Raw genomic sequence first — 21,569 nt, 5'->3', positions numbered from 1 at the left:
CGTGTGTGTGTGTGAGGGGCTCTGAATTACTCGAGGATGCCAAACTGGGTTATAAGGTCATCAGCATACCATACCCAAATCATCACAGACCTGAAATACTCCAACACACCACAGCAAAGCCAAACATGAAAACATGCCCAAACCAGTCTGAAAATTTTAAACGTCTATCCCCCATTTGAGGGGGTAGGGGTGTGTGGAAATTTGTGATTAAGCTAAAGTATTCATGTCATATTCATGAACACCAAATTGCGGGGGAGGGTGGGGAGGGTGTATATTTCATGGAAGGTTTTAGAGCAATCATGTTGCTCTTTTTCTCGGTTCAACATTCAACATCAACTAACCCAAGCCAACTATAACCTTAAGTCTCCCACTGTTTACTGTTCTAAAAATACTTTTCTTGTTTGCTTTCTCCAATCCCGATTTTGCATGAGGGCTTTCATACATCCTCTGTTTAAATATCCTGGTAAAGATAAACCGTACAATAAAAGCTGGGTTGCTGGAACAGGAATAATCAAGATGATCTCAGCCTTACAAAGAACTCTACTCGGAATGCTTTCCAAAGAAGACAGTTTGTTTAAAAGTCTCAGTTGTGTGACCATAAGCCCAAAGGTCTTAAGACAAATGTTTAACTCCAAAGGCATAAAATATCTGCATGACTTATAAATGCAATGACATTTTCAACACTAACATAAGATTTGACCTTTCCTATCCAGTCTTCTGGGGTATGGCGTTTTCACATAGTGAGTTTCTTTTTTCTTCCTGTTTATTGTTCAAAGGCTTACCTGGAAACTCAGCCTTCACGAACACAGTGGCTCAAAGGGTGGAGAAGAGTCCCTACGAGCAGAACATCGCAGACTGAAGCTCAATCAAACTGTAACCTTTTCAAGCTTTAAAAGATCTTGAGTAGGTACATTTCTTCCCTAGCTCGGTTAAACGGGATCCCTAACGATGCAAGAAAATACACGAGTTCATTCCAAGAATCAGGTTCAATCAAAGCACATCTCATTTATTCACCGCAGTATAAACACATTCCTGTGTCACAGATTTTATGGATTGATTCAACAACAATCATCACAAAGGATTACATCTTCCATTTTGACAGTGAGACTGTCAGAACTGAGGGGGAGATCACAAACCCTAAACTGTGAGAAACCCTAAACTGTAAGAAATCCTAAACCCTAAACTTTAAGAAAGCGTAATTCATGGGATTCACGTGAATCAAAATCATTCAGCAAAACTCTCCATGACTGGCTGAATCCTGACAAGTTAAAAATATCTCCAGTATATACGAATGATATCAGGAAAGACAGATTTTAGCGAAATCCTGCATTAGTAAAGAAATGTGATGGGAAAGTGGTTCCCTTTGGCCACAAGCTACTATCACTCAAAAATTTAAGTGGACAAGGTCAAATTTTAAAATAAAATTAATGCAGCCCTCCATTGAGCTTTGAGAAAAATGTTACTCAGTGAAGATTAAGAAATATCTTGAAGCTCAGAAATGTCTGGCTAGAAACTATTTTCAGTGGTGGACAAAAGGACTTTACACATTTTGCTATCAGATGCAGATTGCTTCATATCTGAAAATCTGATTTCAGATGCTTTATATCTGAAAATACTAGCACAGTAATTCTGAGAATGGCAGAATTGTTACAAAATTTTAAAGCATTTAAAAGTAGGTACTGATTTTGCTGGTAAAATTTGAAGTAACTAGATAGTTTACGTCACCGGCTTTAAAACTAGAATGCGCCTCAGAATACCAGGAGGCATTAAGAAAACTGAGAGATTAAGAAAAAATAAAATACATCCACATTCTATTTCTTTCCATCCCTGCCTATATATTTAATATCTGTGGAAGTCTGGCAAAACTTTTATAAATGACACAGAGTACCCAGTTCAATTTACTTAATTTTGCTAAAGCATTCTCTAAAAAGCTCCTTAATTCTGATTTTCCTAAGAAACATCTTTTGTGTGAAAAAAGTGGCAATTTTTACATGTCATCCCATATAATATCCAGTATTACAAAAAACGTGTGTTTAAATCTTCGATCTTTTATGTAGACACATGTAAGCCTATCTAGTGATGAAAGGGGACAGAAACAGAAAACAGTCCGAGGTACTATTTCCTAAACAAACCAGTCAGGAAAGTTACTAGCCTTGGCTGCCTCAGTTTCCTTAAAAGTACAGTGAAATGTTCAGGAATGGCCAGTCTCTCACAGCTCCAAAATGTCTCAGGTTGGACTCTGGGTTCACTCGTCACGAAGAAGCTGGCCCCTCCTTGGCTTGACAAAGGGATTAGCCACATGGGAGGAACTCCCTGAAAGTCTACAGAAAACAATCTTCCAGTTTGCTGGTTATGAGTTAAGCAACAGCTTCAAAGAGGAAAGGAAGAGAGGATGGATCTGGCCACCAGGAGCCTGACTCCCAGCTCCTCTAAGGCGAGCGGGCTCCTTTGATCTTTGAGGATGAATGGTAACAAAAGACAAGGTATTATTCCTCTTAGAAACGTCCCCTTCGGTGCTTAGATAAGCAGGTGAGGCGGCTGGTGAGAGCCAGTAGGTGTAGCCACAGTAGATTGTGAGGATTTCTGTTGCTCAGTAGCGAAATTAATAAATACCTGAACGAAACGATGAAAATCATTGTTAACCTGTGAGGACACCAGACCTTCTCTTCTCAATTATTATAAGAAGGGACATCTCTTCAAAGCACTGCCTGACTTTTCCTAAAAAACCACAAAGCTTTCATCCATACCACCCCCCTCGGAAACTGCCATAAACAGGTAAATCCTTTGAGGACACAGCTCAATGTCGGGACGATTACTAAACCACCGGGAAATTCAGGATGCTTTGAGCGTGGCTTTAGAATGAAGGTGGGATTTAATTCTACATTCTGGCACTCAGTACACTTGGCTTCCCAAAGTCAGTTACAGCTCAGCTATGGTGGAGTCCCCTTAGACATGCTGGGGGGTGAGCAAAACGAAGAAGGGAAGGTTAATGGGGCATGACTTGCCCAGTGAATGCCCAATGTAATTCTGGACAAATGGGAGCCCTACCAAATACATATCTTTAGTGGAGAGCTGACAAGAAACAAACCTCCTAACACTCACCATCCTATTTGGTAAAACCAGGGATTAATTTAAAGAAAGGATGACCTCAAGAAGTAATCTGACTAGTTTTAAAATTGGCTGGGGGAAGCCTTGAGCCCATATACCAAAATGCAGTCGGCCGAAGCGTGCAAGGTACCATACCTGTTCCAAAGTGGTTTGATTAATGGAGTAATGTTTGATATTCAGGAAGGTCTTATTGTTCTCTAAGACTCGGAACAGGTCGGCTAAGCATTCCCATCGTTTTGGCACATGATATTCCAATAAATTAAGGCGCTGCCCCTAAAAGCCAAAAACAAATTGTAAATTGGATCACATGATGAGCAATCGTTAAAACTGATCACGCTGCACTTAACTGATAATCTTCTTTCAAACCACACACCTCGATGGCAGCGGGAGGGCGGGTCAGCTCCGAGAGTCTCCCGTGCACGCAGACAGATGACGGCGTATGTGGTACGTGGTCATCCTCAAGGCTCAGCGGCTGTTTTGCCCCGCATACGCCCCCTCGCCCTGCCACAGCGTGGGGAAGCCCTCCCTGGGGGCAAGAAGGTGCCTCACCCTACCCAGAAGGAGGAATTTATCGTGGAGGAAGGAGATGCACGGAGGCGCCTGCACTTCACTGGATCTTGAGCAGAGCTCCCTGTTGTTCTCACCATGAGCTAGCGAGCAACTCTTGGTAAGAGAGGAAATATTCTGCCCCTCGTTTTCATTTGTGCAAAGGGGTATAACAGCAAGTGTGTTACCGGGCGTCTGGAGGAGCACCTGAGCATGAATGCCCGGTCTGGTACAGCACGCTTCTTACCAGTGGAGTCTTACTCAGTGGCTCTTGTTGAAATAGACAGGTGATAGCTACTTTATAGATGAGACCCTTTCTATGATAAACTAGAATCGCGTAGTTATCCAAGACCCTGTAGATGGTGCGTCTAAAATGTTAATGGGCGTAGGAGTCGCCTGGTCATCCCCTTAAATGCAGATTTGGATTCAGTAGGTTGGCACTTGAGATCCTGTAGGTCGAACGAGCTGCCCAGGGATGGAGACCCTGCTAGTCCAGGCATCACACTTTGCCTCAAGTTAGCAGAGGATTAGGATCGCAAGCACAGGGCACTCCTTGTAAAATAATGCTGCAACCAGCAAGTCTAGAAGCCCCACAGCCAACACAATCTTCCTTCCTGAACAAAACAAGCCACGCAAGGGGTCTGTGCCCACGGGTAATGGGGGGTAAGTAACCACGTTCCACTCTGGGACACCCGACAAAGCGGTCAGACAGGCTTGTCGTCCTGCACAGTGGCCAAGCGATATTCACTGGCCATGGGCGGGGAGCTTTGCAATCAGGCCCAGACAGTAGGCAGTGTGTCCTAACAGTGCAGAATTAAAACAGGGAAAAAGACAAACGCACTTATCCACTTTCTCAGCTGAAAACAAAGAAGGAATGCAGAATTTTAGCACTACCTTAAACTGGATCTCTGGAAAATGGATCTTCAAGCAGTCAGAAATCATGCTGTGCAGATTTGTTTCCTGATGGAGCCAAATCTTCAATGAATAACCATCACCAAACCTGGAAGTCAAATGAAATTAAAATACGGTTACAACTATTTGGACCTAAGAGGGGTAAATTCTAAGTCCACTTCCATAGGGATACAGTAAAGGAAAGTAATTATTCCAAATCGATGGGAGAGTCTGGATTTTCAAAAATATAATACTCAGAAGTCGACTGTAACTCAGTTGTGCAGTTTTCTGTAATCCATTGACACAGACACGGATTTATCTTTAAACACAAAATCAGCAAATCCTGGCACCAATCCCTATTCAGTAAAAGAGGGAAGCTGAATGCAAACCGAAAGCAACGTGCTGAGTTCGAGAAGCAGGAGCTGGGCTGGGGACCGACCCTGAGACGCACGGCGGCCCCCAGGTCCGTGATGATTCAGTGTGGCAGGGGAGAGGTGACAGGGAGTGCAGAAGCAATGAGCCGGGCGTTCGCTTCTTCATCAAATAAAGCAATTCTCCCACCTGTACCCTGACCCAGCAGGTGCAGTGACCACAGGGGAAGCTGGTCTGGGAGGTGCGTCCCCCACACTGTGGAGCTGTGGACAGTAGCTCCCCCAGTGACCAGGCAACCACGCATGAGGTGACAGCCACACCGCAGAGCGATCTCAAAGAGTCACCTGCAAGAATTTATGGGGCTTCCAAAAACTGTTATTCTACCGCCTATCCCGGGCACCTAGCGTGGTGTGAGCACATAATAGCATCTCAATAAAGATCCATGAGAATAAAAACAAAGACATGAACACATCATGATGATAGCAGTTTGTGTCGATTTTGCTCATTACTATATCTATCCTAAGTACCTAGAACTAATAACTGTGAGTTGAATGAACGAATGAATGGAAAGAACAGACCGCAAGCCCAGACCTTTATAAGCACCTTCATTTACTTAAACATTTCACACGCTGACAGTCCAATCATTTTGCAGGGGAATGTATCTGGTGCAAAAGGAAGCCCAAGATAACGTGACTTGCTCATTGACTCGAAGCACCCCGAGATCCTAGTCCAGGTTCTGACTTCCTGCTCCTGCCCCGATTTCAAATTTCCCCCAGATGTGAGCGTGGCCCCAACCTCTCCCGTCATTCGGGGCTGATGGTCTCGAATCCACTCATGGCTGAGAGGTTGTGAAGGACGTTGATAAAATGTGGATGAAAACAGGCAGAGAAGCATCCTGGTGCTTCTCCTGAGCTGCCTGGAAGGATTTCTGAAGGAGGTGTGCGTCTTGGCTGCTCCTCTGCTCAGGAGCAGGGGTCCCACCCTGCGCTGCCCACTAACCCAGCCCATCCAACCCCGTCTTCACCACGGCCTCCCACGTGGGGGTGTGTTTCCACGTCTCAGGTGGGGAAGACACTGAGGTCCGGAAGGCTGCAGGCACGTGGGTCCTGTCTGCAGGTGAAGTTGCATCCTGGGGACACAGAGGAGCATGGAGCGTGTTTCTGGTCTGGTGGTCCTCACGTCTGTCAGCGTGTGTGCTGCTGACGGTGGGCCCAGATGGCTGGCCGGGTTGGAATGCATTCCCTCCCTCCACGTACCAGATATGGGACCCAGGAGTCACGTCTGTCTGATAAGGATGCTAGGCGACTGAATGGTTTCCTTGGAAACCACCAGGGACCATGTCTGGCACTGAGCAAGTAAGTAAACAGATACCCAGTCCAATTTAGTTTCTGCGCAGGATACCATCCAAATGGAAGAACACTTTGCTTTGGCGTGAAGAAGCTCACATTTCTTCAGGAAACACAGATGAAAGCAGATGAACCAATGAGAATGAGGATCAGAACGACATAAAGCACAAAGGTGGGAGGGGACGGTACGCACGGATGACCTCACTCTTCTACGCACGTGAGGACTCCTATGCACCATTAACACAAACTGCGGCCCCGTGGGCATACTTTGCTAATGCATTTTGAAAAACTCATGCTAAATTCCAATCACTATCTAATAAATTCGCACTATGAACATATAACAAATATCTATTTAAAATTCTTTCGAGATGAAGTTTCATTGGAACTAGGCCACTTCTAGTTTTACTCTAGACGATTTTAATTATGAAGCTCTTTAAGGAAAGAAAAACACCCCACAAGAAAATGTTCCTGAGATAGGCTGGCACGTGTCTCAGGATCTCTCTGGAGTGGTCAACAAGACTCCTGGACAGAAACTTACAAAAGCAGGTCATCTTCAATTACTAGGAGAATCTTTGTAGATTAGCGATTTCATTTACGATGCAAGAATCTAATTTACGTTAGCTTTACTTTCTCCTTTCTGCCTATAACCTACACATTTATGTTAGTGATCTAAGTTCCATGGGGGATTTATTTGATTCGTGCACTTTCCACTCTGAAAGCTCTCAAAGCAGCCAAAGGTCCTTCGTTTGTATATGCGGTCATGGGGCTGACACGGCTCAACGTCATGTCTGCATCACACGCACACCTGGCGATCACAGAAAGATAAATAAAGAGCGTATGTGCGGCGAAGGTGCTTGCGACGTTTGTTGGACCGCTGTTTGTGATACAGTTTGGTCCACATACACTGAGTGTAATATATGTAACCAATGTTAAAGCAAGAACAAGCAGTGTGCTAGCAGGTAACACACATTCTCGCACATGTTTTAAGAGCCAGACGCCAGAGTACAGTGAGCGAGCGAGGAGGGCGGGAGGCAGACAACTGTGCGAGCACCTGACTGAGCCAGAAGCTTCCTCGTCACCTCGTCAGGGTCTGCGAGGGGACCCTGCCCACAGAGGGGGAAGCCGAGAGCACTGGGCACACGGGTTCCATCGTGAAGCCCTGAGTACCGGTGCCCTGTTTCTTCCCAAGGATCTCGATGCTGCTACGCCGGTCCTTATTTTACGAAAGTGAAATGGGATAGTGTGGAGATCGGGTGACATGCTCCCACACCAGGCAGCAGGCACTCAGGTGGGACCCTGCAGGTGCAAAGGGCACATGGATGACCTAACGCGCCAGGAATCGACAGAACCCCCATGGGCATCAAAGCAGACCAGTCTCCCTAAGTCTCCCATGGGCAGGGAATACCCCGGTGATGAATCATCAAAACAGTGACCATTTTCCTAGTATTGCTCTGGATCTCTCGAACCACAGATCAAAACCCAGATGATCTATGACAAAGCACATGCCAGTGGGGACCAGCTTTTCACAATACACTGTGTGGATGTGTGTATGTAAGGCGACTCCCCGGTTTCTCCGTAAACAATTTCTTGGAGGGATTTCCTAGATGGAGTCTCACCAAAACACCGGTACTTGCCCTCATGTGATGTCACTTAATTACTCAAATATGCTTTTATAAGCAAGAACATTAAACTATAAACAGGTACACTAGTGGGAGGGGAGCAGGGGCATTAGGGAACCAGATGTTTAAAACAGCCTCAGAAACAATGAGCGTTTAAGGTCACAGTCATTTTGGGTGTAGGTGTCAAACCAGCACGGAGTGGACGTAAGTAGATGCTTTTGAAAACAGATGGCCAGACTTTTGGCAGGATGGTGTGAAAAGCTCCAAAACCCATTCCCCAGCAAAAACGATAATAATTATCAAAAGCAGCCATTTAAACTCTCTGGAAATGGTCTTTCAGGCATACAGGAAGTCAAAGAACACATATTCAAAAAGTCTAGGGGGCACCTGGGGGGCTCCGTTGGTTAAGCATCTGCCTTCGGCTCAGGTCATGATCCCAGGGTCCTGGAATCGAGTCCCACGTAGGGCTCCCTGCTCAGCAGGGGAGTCTGCTTCTCCCTCTGCCTGCTACCCCCAGCCCAGGAAGACAGAAACTCCACTCCAGGCAGTGCTTACAGAACACACAGTACCTCTGCCCCTCTCCCCCACCCTCAGTTGGAGGGCTATCTTCCTGGCAAGAGCAGATTGTCACCATTCCCCATCCCCTACCCGCCCCCGCCCCGCCCGGTACCTATTGCTGAAGCTGAACTCCAGAAAGTTCAACAGGATGTGGGGGCTTCCTTCTTCTACCCAGCCCTCACTCACGGCAGAGGTTCTCCACTGGGACAACTGGGGGGAAAGGAGGATGGCCCCTTCCTGACTCACGAGGCAGGCACTCCACACCTGGAGAGGCACGCTGAAGAGGACCTGAGGCTCCTGTCCACCCTGCAGCATGGCACACTCCGCTCCTGAACAAGGCGGCACACCTCTGTCCCCATTCCCAGTTCCAGAGCCACGGCTCAGAGACTCTGCCCTGGAGGAACAACAGGCTGTAAGGTAGGTGATTCCCAATCTCTTCCCAAAGGACCGGCCCTATTTGCGCAGAGCATGGAGAATTCAAGCCTAGGGCCCTGTCAAGTCAGCAGAGGGTGTGGCGAAAGGCCAGGGGGAGAAATGGATACGTGCACTGCAGACACAGGCAAACTGCAGGTGGGCTGGTTTGCAGGAAAGAGAGTGCTGGAAGGAGCCCTCCTGGGGTCAGAGCAAATCTCAAACACTGGCCTCGGGAAGCATCAGTTCAAAGAAGCCCACATTATGGGCGCCTGGGTGACTCAGTCAGTTAGGTGTCTGCCTTCGGCTCAGGTCATGATCCCAGGATCCTGGGATCGAGTCCCGCATCGGGCTCCCTGCTCAGCGGGGAGTCTGCTTCTCCCTCTCCTTCTGCCCCTACTTGTGCTCCCACTCTCTCTCTCTCTCTCTCTCTCTGTCAAATAAATAAATAAATAAAATCTTTAAAGAAGAAAAGAAAGAAATTATCTATTGCTGTATAACAATTTACCCCAAGGCCTTGTTCCTTAAAACAAGCATTTATTATCTCAGAGTTTTTGTGGGTCAGGAGCCCAGGAGCATATTATTTGGGAACCTCTGACTTGAGGTCACTCACAAGGCTGCAATCGAGCTCCCTGTTCAGTGGGGAGTCTGCTTCTCCCTCTCCCTCTGCTGCCCCCCTGCTTGTGCTCTCTCTCTCTCTCTGTCAAATAAATAAATAAATAAAACCTTAAAAAAATAAGCCCAAATTAGGGGTGCCTGGGTGGCTCAGTCAGTTCAGCATCGGACTCTTGGTTTTGGGTCAGGTCATAATCTCAGGGTCATGAGATCGAGCCCCCAAATCAGGCTCCACACTCAGCACAGAGTTTACTTGAGATTCTCTCCCTCTCTCCCTCTGCCCCTCTCCCACTCTCTCTCTCTAAAATAAATAAATAAAATCCTAAAAAAAAAAAAAGCCCTAATTTGATTGGATTAGGCTGTGGAGCAATTTATGTCCCAGGACATCATTGAAATGAATAGAATAGTCAGTCAGTGATCAGTGATGCTAACAGCTGAGTGTGGTCAAGAGGTGAGGCAGAAAGCCAGGCCCAAAGCACCATCACCCCGGGTGACTGTGGGCACACCCCAGGCTGCCCCCTGAGGAGCATCATCAGACAATTCACCCTGTGGTGGGGGCAGAAACAGGCTTCGCTAAAACTATCCAGTCACTCAACACAGCAACAAGCAGAAAACCATAACAAGCCCCAGCAGTGGGAGGCCAGTGCCCAGAATTGCTGCAATACATCATCAAAATGCCCAGTTTCCAATAAAAAATGATGAGACATATACGGAAACAGGAAAGAATGACCCATATGCCAGAAAAAAAAAAAAAAGTAAAACAGAAACTGCTTGTGAAAGCAGCCAGATGTTAGATTAACAAAGACTACAAAGTAGTGATTATAAATATGTCAAAAGAACTAAAAGAAACCATGATTAAAGAAGCCAAAAGAAGGTATGATGATAGTGTCCCATCAGCTAGAGACTAGCAGCAAAAAGACAGAAATTATGAAAAAGACCCACAAGGAAATTCTGGAGTTGAATAATAGAACTGAAATAAAAACTCACTCAAGAGGCTCAAGAGTTTGACTTTGCAAAGGGAAGAATCAGTAAGCTTGAAGATAGATTGATAGAGATTATGTGACCCAAAAACAGACAAGAAAAATGAACAGGACCTCAGAGAAGTGTAGGACACCATAAACAAGATTAACAGTTGACTTCTCATCAAAAATAATGGAGACCAGAAGCCATTTAAACATTACCATTTAATAACATTTAAGCATTTAAAGTGCTCAAAAAAAAAAAAAAAACACAAAAACCAAAAAATTGCCAAAGAAGAATCTTATGTCCAGAAATGTTATTTTTCAAAATGAAGGCAAAATGAAAGCATTTCCCGATAAAAATGGAGAGAATTTAATTGGAAAACCCACCATCCAAGAAATACTAAACTAAGCACTTATTTCAGTCTGAAAGTAGGTGACCTCCACACAGTAATTCAAATCCACATGAAAAAAACAGTACAAGTAAAGGTAACGATGCAATTAGACAGTAAAAATGCACATCCTTTCTCCTTTCTTCTCTTAGGTGATTGTCGAAGCAATTATATTAACAATACACAGCTGTATTATTGGGCCTATTACAAACAAATGTAATAATCTTGCCAGTAACAGCCCAAAGGAGCCGAGAGAAAGCAAAGCTGTGTCCAACGAAGAGAAGGGCTCCTGATGGTAATTTCGATCCACAGGAAAAAAGGACAAGAACCAGAAATGTTACATAAGAGAGTTAATATAACAAAGGCTATAAATATATACTTGCTCTCCTTTTTTGTAACAGTTCCTTTAAAAGACATAAAAGTTATATGCAGTAATAATTACAGCAACCTATTCTTGGGTTGGTAACACTGATAAATGTTAGGTGTTTAACATAATAACACCAAGAGGCAGGAAAGTGATCCAGAACATTTCTGTATCTCATTGGAACTAGGTTAGCTTAAATCTAAAGCTAATTCCGATGAGTTAGGATGTATATGGTAGGCCCCAAGAGCATCCACTAAGGATATAACAAAAAATATAGGTATAGTGGGAAAATCGCTAAGAAATTAAGATGCTGTTAGAAAATATTAGAAAATATTCACTCAGGGACACCTGGGTGGCTCAGTCAGTTAAGCGTCTGCCTTCAGCTCAGGTCATGATCCCAGGGTCCTGGGATCGAGCCCCACATCGGGCTCTCTGCTCGGCGGGGAGTCTGCTTCTCCCTCTGCCCCTCACCCCACTTGTACTCTCTCTCACTCTCTCTCTCAAATAAATAAATAAAATGTTAAAAAAAAAAGAAAATATTCACTTAATGCAAAAAAAAAAGCAGTAAAGGAGAAACAATGAAAGAAAAGCAACATAAGACTTGTAGAAAACAAATGTGAAAGGGCAAGTGTAACTAATAATAATCCAACTCTATCAATAATCAATAATCAATCAATAATGTTAAATATGAATGGATTAAATAATCCAAATAAAAAGCTGCTATCATTAGACCAGAAAAGATCCAAAAATAGCCACCGATAGGAGACACACTTGGAATTCAAAGATACAGATAGATTGAAAGTAAAAGGATAGAAAAAGATGTATCACACGAAGAGCAACAACAACAAAGCTGAATGGCTATACTAACACGATGGAAAGTAGATTTTAAGACAAAAAATGTTACTGAAGGAGAAAAAGGAGATTTTACAGTGATAAAAAGTTAATCCATCAAGAAAATATAACAATTATACTCATATCTGTACCTAAGAACAGAGCACCAAAAATACATGAAGAAAAAGCAGACAGAACTGAAGGCAGACATGGACAATTTAATAACAATATTGGCTAGAACAACCTGGAAAAAGATTAACAAGGAAATAGCACACTTTAACAACCCATTATAAACCAACAGTACTTAAAAAGCATCTATAGAGTTCTCTACCAAACAACAGAAGAATATACATTATTTTCAAGTGCACATGGAACATTCTTCAGGATAGACCATACGGTAGGCCATAAAACAAACTTCAGTAAATTTAAAAGGACAGAAATAATATCAAGTACATTCTTTGATAATGAGGGAATGAAATTATAAGTAAATTCAGAAAAACTTTGGAAAACTAACAAATGAATTAAACAAAATCCCCTAAGTAATCAATAAGTCAAAGAATAAGTCACATGGAAAATTAAAAACTTCTTTGAGATAAATGGAAATGAAAACTCAAAATACCAAATGTCTGAGCTTTGGTAAAGCAGCAGAGGGAAGAGGGAAACTTAAAGTTTCAAATAACTATATTTAAAAATAAGAAAGATCACAAAACAATTACCTAATCTATCATCGAAGACACTGGTAAAAGAAGGGCAAATTAAACTTAAAATAAGAAGGGAGGAAATAATTAATATTAGAGTGGAATTTAATGAGATGGAGAACAGAAAAGCAATGGATAAAATCAGTACAACCAAAAAGCTAGTTCTTTAAAATAATCAGCAAGACTGACAATCCTTTAGTTAGACTGACCAAGCAAAAAAGACTCATATTACTAGAATCAGAAATAAAAGATGAGGCATTACTATCAACCTTCCCAAATTAAAAAGGATTATAGAGTAATACTATGAACAATTGTAATCCAATATATTATATAAATATATATGAAATGGTGAAATGGACACATTCCTAGAAAGACAAAACCTATTAAAACTGACTCAAGAATACAAAACTATATAAATAGACCTATACTAAGTAAAGTGATCTAATTAGTCATTTAAAAACTACTAGTAAAGAAAATGCCAGACCCAGATGCCTTCACTAGTGAACTCTAACAAACATTTCAAGAAAAACTAATATCAATTCTTTAAAATTTCTTTCAAAAAATAGAAAAGCAAGCATACTTCTGAACAACAAAAACTAGAGGCCAATATCTATTATGAACATGGACACAAAAATGCTCAACAAAACACTAACAAATTGAATATGGCCACATAAAAAAAAGAGAGAGAGAGAGAAATATATCATGACCAAGTGGGATTTGTCCCAGGATGAAAGACTGGTTTAATATTTGAAAATCAACGAATGTGACACACACATGATCATCTCAATTGATGCAGAGAAAGTATTTAATAAAATCCAACATTTTTTAATGATAAAAACACTCAAGGAATAAGAATAGAAGAACAGTTTCTCAACTGATAAAGGGCACTGAGGAAAACCCATAAATAACAATACTTAATGATGAAAAACTGGGGCTTTCTTCCTAAAAACAGGAACAAGATGAGTGTGTATACTCTCACAACATGTATACACCATTGTACTGGAGGTTCTACCTAGAGAAGTAAAAACATATTCATATATGGTATGATTCTGTATGTAGGAATGTCTATGGAATTCACTAAATACTTTTAGAAATAATAAGTTCAGCAAGATTACAAGACACAAGATCAATGCACACACAAAAAAAATTAATTGTATTTCTACAACTTTCTACAATACAAAAAATGAAATTAAGGAAACAACTCCATTTACAGTAGCATCAAAAGAAATATTTCAGATTAAATGTAACCAAATAAGTGTAAAACCTATGATTTGTGACTAAAAAACATTGTTAAAAGAAATTAAAGGAGATTTAAATAAATGGAAAACATACCACGTTCATGGATAGGAAGACTTAACATTGTTAAGATGGCAATACTCCTCAAATTTATCTACAGATTCAACACAATCTGCTGACTTCTTTGTAGAAATTACAACCTGATTCCAATATTCATATGGAATTGCAATGGACCTAGACCAGCCAAACAGTTTTGAAAAAGAAGAACAAAGTTGGAGGACTAATACTTCCTGATTTCAAAGCTTACTACAAAGCAATAGTAATCAAAACTGTATATGGTACTAGCATCAGGATTAACATAGAGATCAAAGAAATAGAATTGAGAGTCCAGAAATAAACCTGTAGGTCTGTGGTCAACTGATTTTTGACAGTGTAGCCAAGACCATTCAATGGAAAGAGTAATCTTTCAACAAATGGTGCTGGCAGAACTGGATAGCAACTGGGTAAGAAGATAAACCTCTACCTCAAACTCAGTAATAAAAAAAGTTAACTCAAAAACACGTATCAGGACATGTATCATATGACCTCACTGATATGAGGAATTCCTAATCTCAGGAAACAAACTGAGGGTGGCTGGAGTGGGGGTTGGGGTGGGAGGGATGGGATGGTTGGGTGATAGACACTGGGGAGGGTATGTGCTATGGTGAGTGCTGTGAATTGTGCAAGACTGTTGAATCACAGATCTGTACCTCTGAAACAAATAATACATTATATGTTAAGAAAAAAAAAAAAAGAAGAAGAAGAAGATAGCAGGAGGGGAAGAATGAAGGGGGGGAATCGGAGGGGGAGACGAACCATGAGAGACGATGGACTCTGAAAAACAAGCTGAGGGTTCTAGAGGGGAGTGGGGTGGGAAAATGGGTTAGCCTGGTGATGGGTATTAAAGAGGGCACGTTCTGCATGGAGCACTGGGTGTTATGCACAAACAATGAATCATGGAACACTACATCAAAAACTAATGATGTAATGTATGGGGATTAACATAACAATTACAAATAAATAAATAAATAAATAAATAAATAAATAACACGTATCAGGGGCACCTGGGTGGCTCAGTCAGTTAAGCATCTGCCTTCAGCTCAGGTCATGATCTCAGGGTCTTGGGATCAAGTCCCACATCATGCTCCCTGCTCAGAGAAGTGTCTGCTTCTCCTTCTCCCTCTCCCTTTGCTCCTACCCTGCTCCCCAGCTCGTGTTCTCTCTCTCTCATGCTGTGTCTCAAATAAATAAATAAAATCTTAAAAATAAACAAATAAATAAATAAATAGAAATTTCTTCACAGAAGAGACACAAATGTCCAATAAACACATGGAAATATGTTCAATATCATCAGGGCAATGCAGATCAAAATCACAGTGAGATACTACATACCTTACCCTCATTGGGTGGGGAAATAAAATGTAGGGGTGAGGATGTGGTGAAATTGGAACCCTCGTTCACTGCCAAGAGAAATGTAAAGTGGTGTGGCCAATTTGCTGTTTTTAAGATTTATTTATTTATTTGAGAGAGAGAGCATGAGTGGGAGGGGCAGAGAGGGAGAGAGAATCTCAAGCAGACTCTGCGCTGAGCACAGAGCCCAACACATGGGGTTCAAACTCATGACCCTGAGATCTTCACCTGAGCCGAAACTAAGAGTCGGACTCTTATCCAATGGCTCTACCCAGGCGCCCCTGGTGCAGCCAATTTGTAAAAACAGTTTGATAGTTCCCTACATGGTTAAGCATAGAGTCAATCAATATATGACCTAGCAATTTCACTCCAAGGTATATACCCCCCAAAATAAAAAGATATGTCCACACAAAAGCTCATACATGACTGTTTACAGCAAAATAATGCATAATAGCCAAAAGGTGGAACCAATCCCAAGCCCATCAACAGTGGATGAAGTAGATATCTTATTTGGCTACACAAAGAAATGAAGTTCTGATAACAGGGAGGAACCTTAAAATCGCATACTAAGTGAAAGCCTGTTATACAATTCCATTTATATATCAATACTGGGCAAACTTACAGAGACAAAAAATAGACTGGCAGGGGCTTCAGGCTGGGTGGATAGAACGGGGAATAGGTTAAAGGCACAGGGCTTCTTCCTAAGATGATGAAAGTGTTCTAAAGGTACCCTTGGAGATGGTGGCATGCACTGTGTGACCACACGGAAGAATACTGAATCACACGCCGTAAATGGGTGAGTTGTAGGACAGGGGAGGTATATCCTAAAGAAGCTGTTAAAAGTGAAGAGGATGGCCACGGTATAAAACATCAGTTACAAAATGCCTGGAGATTGTGGTAGATCGTAAATATTCTTTGCCCCTTCCTACACGCACACCCTTCGCCACGTAGCCTTGCCACCTTCCTTCGCTAGTGGGCAGTGGGTAAGACTCCCATCCTACCTTTCCCTTTAACAAGTGACTTGGTTTGGCTAAAGGGACATTGGGACCTGAGGTTCGGATCACACGTGTGCAGTTCGGCCTTTCCATTCTTGTAGCCCTGCCCCTCAGACGCTGATCCCAGAAGGAGGATGAGAGACAGATGGAGCAGAGCCACCCCACCTGGGCCGCCTGGAAGCCCATCCCCAGACACCTGCAGATGCAGGAGGATGAAGGGTAATTGTATAAGCTACTGTGTTTTATGAAAGCTATGCTGCTTTTCGTAAAAACATCTAACTGATGTATAGGGTTCTTTGATGCTTTTGATAAAATAGAGCCAGACATCAAATTTGTAAAATACCCCTGAACTATGAAAGAAAGGAATGGGGGCGCCTGAGTGGCTCAGTCGTTAAGCGTCTGCCTTTGGCTCAGGTCATGATCCCAGGGTCCTGGGATCGAGCCCTGCATCGGGCTCCCTGCTCGGCCAGGAGCCTGCTTCTCCCTCTCCCACTCCCCCTGCTTGTGTTCCCTCTCTAGCTGTCTCTCTCTCTCTGTCAAATAAATAAAATAAAAATCTAAAAAAAAAAAAAAGAAAGGAACGTTGAGGATTCATGAATTTTCTTTGAATACACATGCATGCACACATACACCCCACACATACATGCAGACACACACAGACACACCACACAAAAACAAGCACACATACATGCACACACACTCATGTACACAGAGACACACCACACAAATACACAGGCAGACACACGCAGGTATACTACGCAAATATAAACACACACACCACACAAACACCAAGCACATATAGACACACATACATACACACCACACAAATACAAACACACACACATGCACACACACTCATGTACACACACATACGCACCACACAAATACACACGCAGACACACATAGGCATACTACACAAATATAAACACACGCACATAAACACACATACAGGTGTACGCACACACACACACACACACACAAATTTTAGGCTAACTGAATCCACAGTAAATAAACCTCCCAAATCCTGGCCCAGCTCTGGCAACCACCAGTTTATTTTCTGTATCCATAAGCTTCTTCTTTCCTTCCTTAATTCCTTCCTTCCTTCCTGTAAGATTCCACATATTAATGAGATCATACAGTTTTTATCTTTCTCTGACTTATTTCTTTTTCTTTAAGATTTTATTTATTTACTTGAGAGAGAGCAAAAGCAAGAGAGATCACAGAGGGGGAGGGAGAAGCAGACTCCCCGCTGAGCAGGGAGCCCGACGTGGGGCTCGATCCCAGGACCCTGGGATCATGACCTGAGCCGAAGGCAGACACTTCACCAACTGAGCCACCCAGGATTCACTTAGATAATGCTCTTGTGGTCCATCCCTGTTGTCACAAATGACAAGATTTCATTCTTTTTTATGGCTGAGTAATATTCTGGTGTGTGTGTGTGTGTGTGTGTGTGTGTGCGCAAACCACATCTTCTTCATCCTCCATTCATCCACCAGTGGACACTTGGGTTGTTTCCATGTCTTGGCTGTTGTAAACAGTGCTGCAGTGAACATGCGTGCAGGTATGTTCGAGTTAGTGATTTCATTTCCTTTGGGTAAATACCCAGGAGTGAGATTGCTGGGTCATAACTTTTTGAGGACCCTCCATACTGTTTTCTACAGTAGTCGCACCAGTTTGCATTCCCACCAACCGTGCACAAGGGGTCTCCTTTCTCTGCATCCTCACCAACACCTGCTGTTTCCTGTGTTGTTGATTTTATCCATTCTGACAGGCGTGAGGTGGTATCACATTGAGGTTTGGATTAGCATTTCCCTGATGACGAGTGATGCGGAGCATCTTTTCATGTGTCTGTCAGCCATCTGCATGTCTTCTTTGGAGAAATATAGTTCTGACCTAACAGAAATCCATTCCCCAGCGAGGCTGTGTTTTCTCAAGCTTAGGTTGTTATTTGCAACGTAATTCACGGTCCGGTTGTGTGCGGCAGAGTCTCAGAATGGCACGTTTTTGCTTTCTGGGTTGCACACAAATTGTCGGCAGACCAGTGGGCATCGATGCTCAATCTAGCCATCCAGCAGAGAAGGTGACAGAAAATATTGCCAGGGCCGTGGCAGCAATTAGGCCTGAATCACACACCTGGTAGTTCCTGCTAATGGAGGGACACTGAGTACGGACAGAGCCCAGTCTCTAAAAGCAGCAAGCCAAGCGCAGGTGATGCAGACTGTTTTGAGAAAAAGCAGGCTTCACCCTGTCTGGAGATGAGTGGGATCTGAATGAAAGTCTTTACCAAAAGGGCCGATTATTGTTATTAGTACTAGTCATTCATTAAGCTAGACAGAACCCAAGGGCTGCCGTAGTCAGATTCCTTTTTCAAGTCCAGCTGTAGCCCCCTGAAGGGAGGTGTCCTTTAGCACCAGCCCGCCATGTGCAGAAACTTTACCTTCATTCACTCGTTCCTTTATTCTTCAACAAATACCTTGAGCACTGTCCCAAATATCAGACACCCAGAAATAAACAAGAAGAGATGCCCCACTCCGAAGAGAGCTTCCATTCCACTGGGAAGAGGCTGAAAACAATCCAGTAAACAAATTAACGTTGTGTGTAATACGTGCAGAGGTGTATTAGTCTGTTCAGATTCATGTATGAGTGACAGAAAACCCCAAGGAGCAAGGACATTAGTAGGTTGAAAGGCTGACGTCAGACAGCTCAGAGCGGGTAAGGCACTCTTCTGGCTCCTTCTCTTCCTACTGCTCTGTTCACTGGCCTCCATTGTGGAGGCTGCCTCGTGGTTCAAGACAGCTGCTTCGTCTCTAACCATCACATCTGCATTCAGGGCAGAAGGGAGGAAGGGGCACGGAAAGCGATGTCCCTCCCTACAAATCCACACCCTTGAAGCTGCAGACCCCTCTCTTTGTATCTCTTTGGCCACCTGCAGCAGGTCCTCACATCTGGGAAATGTGTTCTTACTTCCAAGTGGCCCAGCAGCCAGGTAACATCTGGGGCGTCTTAGGCTTCTATGAATGGGCATGGTCCCTCTCTTGGTGCCCTCAGTCGGGGTCAGACAGACACCCACACACATAAAGGTCAGTGCAGCACAGTGTGGAAATTGTCCTAAGCCTGGGGAACAAGATGCTTGGGGGCGCAGCTCAATGGAAGTCATCTAACACTAATGGGTTTTTCTGGAGCGTCAGGGTCTTGAAATCCAGTGGGGAATAGACCATGCCTCTGTTGTCTCTCCTAAGACAGGCGCTCAGCCAATGGGCACCCATGAGCAGAATCACGATGTGAACCTGAATCCGTGAAACAATGTCTCAAACACTTCCATTTCCCACCTTCTCTGCCTGAGTGTTCTTATCAGAACGTATTAGAAAGTGACCGCTCTGGGTGACATCGCTCATGACCTGAATTTCCAAGACCTGAGGCATCCAGCCGAAATGTCCAGCATGAGAACGTCAGGTGGCTCAGAAGCCCTTCCCAGGGAACTGCATCAGAGCAATGTGGATTGTACTTGCGTGACGCAATGATGTGAAAGCAAACGAAATGACAAATGCCACGTAACAGCGTGGGAACACAGGCTGAGGAGGTAGAAGCCAGCGAGCGCCTTTCTCTGAAAAGAGCCCTTCCTGGTAAAGACAGTTAATTCAGTGGTGCGTAGAAGCAGCTGAATCCGATGATGCTTGAACACAAAGCAAAATGCAGGATAGAATTCAGTCATCCCACAGCTGCCAAAATAATCGTACGTGAATGTGTGCAAACTTCCTTCCCCATTTGTGACAGTGACATAAGCATATCCAATTAAATGTTTCATTGTTAAATTTTTAAATCAGTTTATTATTTGGTGATGTAATCTTAATCTAAGCTTTGATGTTCATAGCAATGGTTTCTAGAAGCATTAAATCAAAGATGCCACGCTGAGCATAAGGTGTCACGGAAGGTGACGTGTTAATTTTCAGCCAGCCAGATGGTCGTAGCTTGAGACCTCCACCATCACTACACCTTCTTCCATTTCTGAGAGGAAAACCTATAAACAAATCCTCCAGAGTACTCTCTATGTTCTTAGTAAAATGGCTATATAACCTATTGATGAGAGCCTCTTTCGAAGTTGGTTCCATTATTTTTTTTTTTCCAGCAAATAAAAGGAACTTTATTTTATGGAGAAGGAAGTTGGGAGGGGTTGTTTTGAATGAGAGTCCCTTAGAAAAGCAAGAATTCAAAGAGATAACAGTTTCTCATTAGCTGATTTACAGGGGTAGTGAGTTTCTTGTAGAGGATTCAATGTACATCTTTTCCTGTTGGGGCCTGTAATTGATCATTTTTTCCTATTGATGATTCTTCTGTTAGGGTCTTCATTTGACAGTTCTTCCTGTAATTGACTTTGATTGGTATGGCTCCCCCTTTCAGCTTCCCCAGTCTGCTGTAGTGTTAGATAACATTTGTTTCCAAAACAGTTCTTTTGACATAACAATACTGTTTAAATACATCTTTGAGGATTTGCTATTTTTTGCAACAAATTCATTGGCTATTGCTTCATGTTTATACTTGCACTGTATCATCCCAAATGCACTTGGTTAATTCAGTGTGCTCTTGCAGTATTCACTGCTTTGCTTTCAGGGCCACTTTAAATGGGGACTTCCAAGAGGCATCCATAACTGGGTTTGTTTCTGTTGGGAGAATTTTCTCCCCTAAGTTGGAGTAAGTGCCAATAAATATTTTCAGTTAGTTACTTTCTGATCTAGGGTCTTGGTTTAGAACCATCATAAAATTTGGGAGTTAGGTTACTTCTGTTTTTGCATAATATATTTTAAGTTTTGTATTTTGTTGCCTGTCAAACTTTTATAAAAATCACGTACCCAGTAAGGAGATGATCTCCAATGCTTACAATCTTGACAAATATGAACTATACATGAGAAGTGCCTCACCTTCCTTGTTATTCAAATGTGGCCCTAAGTGGTTTCTGGTATGTACTTTCCTCAAAGTAGGATGTGAGGACCAGAAAAGGTCCTTCCTGGCATTAAGGAACAAAATCATTAAATATGGAAAACCCGACTCTTGATCAGAGGTGCTTTCAGAAAAAGATCTTGACCAAAAGGGGGAAATGTGAAAATTAATAAAGGAAAACCTCCATTATTATTTTTGATTCCTGAAGTTTTCAAGTTAGACAACTCAAGAAAATAAAAGCTCT

At 42.9% G+C, this 21,569-nt stretch overlaps 1 protein-coding gene across 1 annotated transcript in view; it reads right to left on the bottom strand.

Moving 5' to 3' along the window:
* Nucleotides 1-986: 986 nt before the first annotated feature.
* Nucleotides 987-21,569, bottom strand: part of ABCA13 (ATP binding cassette subfamily A member 13) — a 375,994-nt gene continuing 355,411 nt past the window's right edge. The window contains exons 60-62 of the mRNA XM_078059915.1: nucleotides 4,549-4,654; nucleotides 3,244-3,381; nucleotides 987-2,613 (exon numbers count right to left, since the gene is read on the bottom strand). Of these exons, the coding sequence (XP_077916041.1) occupies nucleotides 2,518-2,613; nucleotides 3,244-3,381; nucleotides 4,549-4,654 (340 nt within the window). The 3' untranslated portion in view covers nucleotides 987-2,517. The remainder of the gene's footprint in view (nucleotides 2,614-3,243; nucleotides 3,382-4,548; nucleotides 4,655-21,569) is intronic.

Source organism: Halichoerus grypus, chromosome 12, assembly GCF_964656455.1.
Source record: "Halichoerus grypus chromosome 12, mHalGry1.hap1.1, whole genome shotgun sequence".
NCBI classification, from domain to species: Eukaryota; Metazoa; Chordata; class Mammalia; order Carnivora; family Phocidae; genus Halichoerus; species Halichoerus grypus.
Note: the sequence above shows the minus strand (reverse complement) of the source record. Positions and strands in the feature narration are given on the sequence as shown.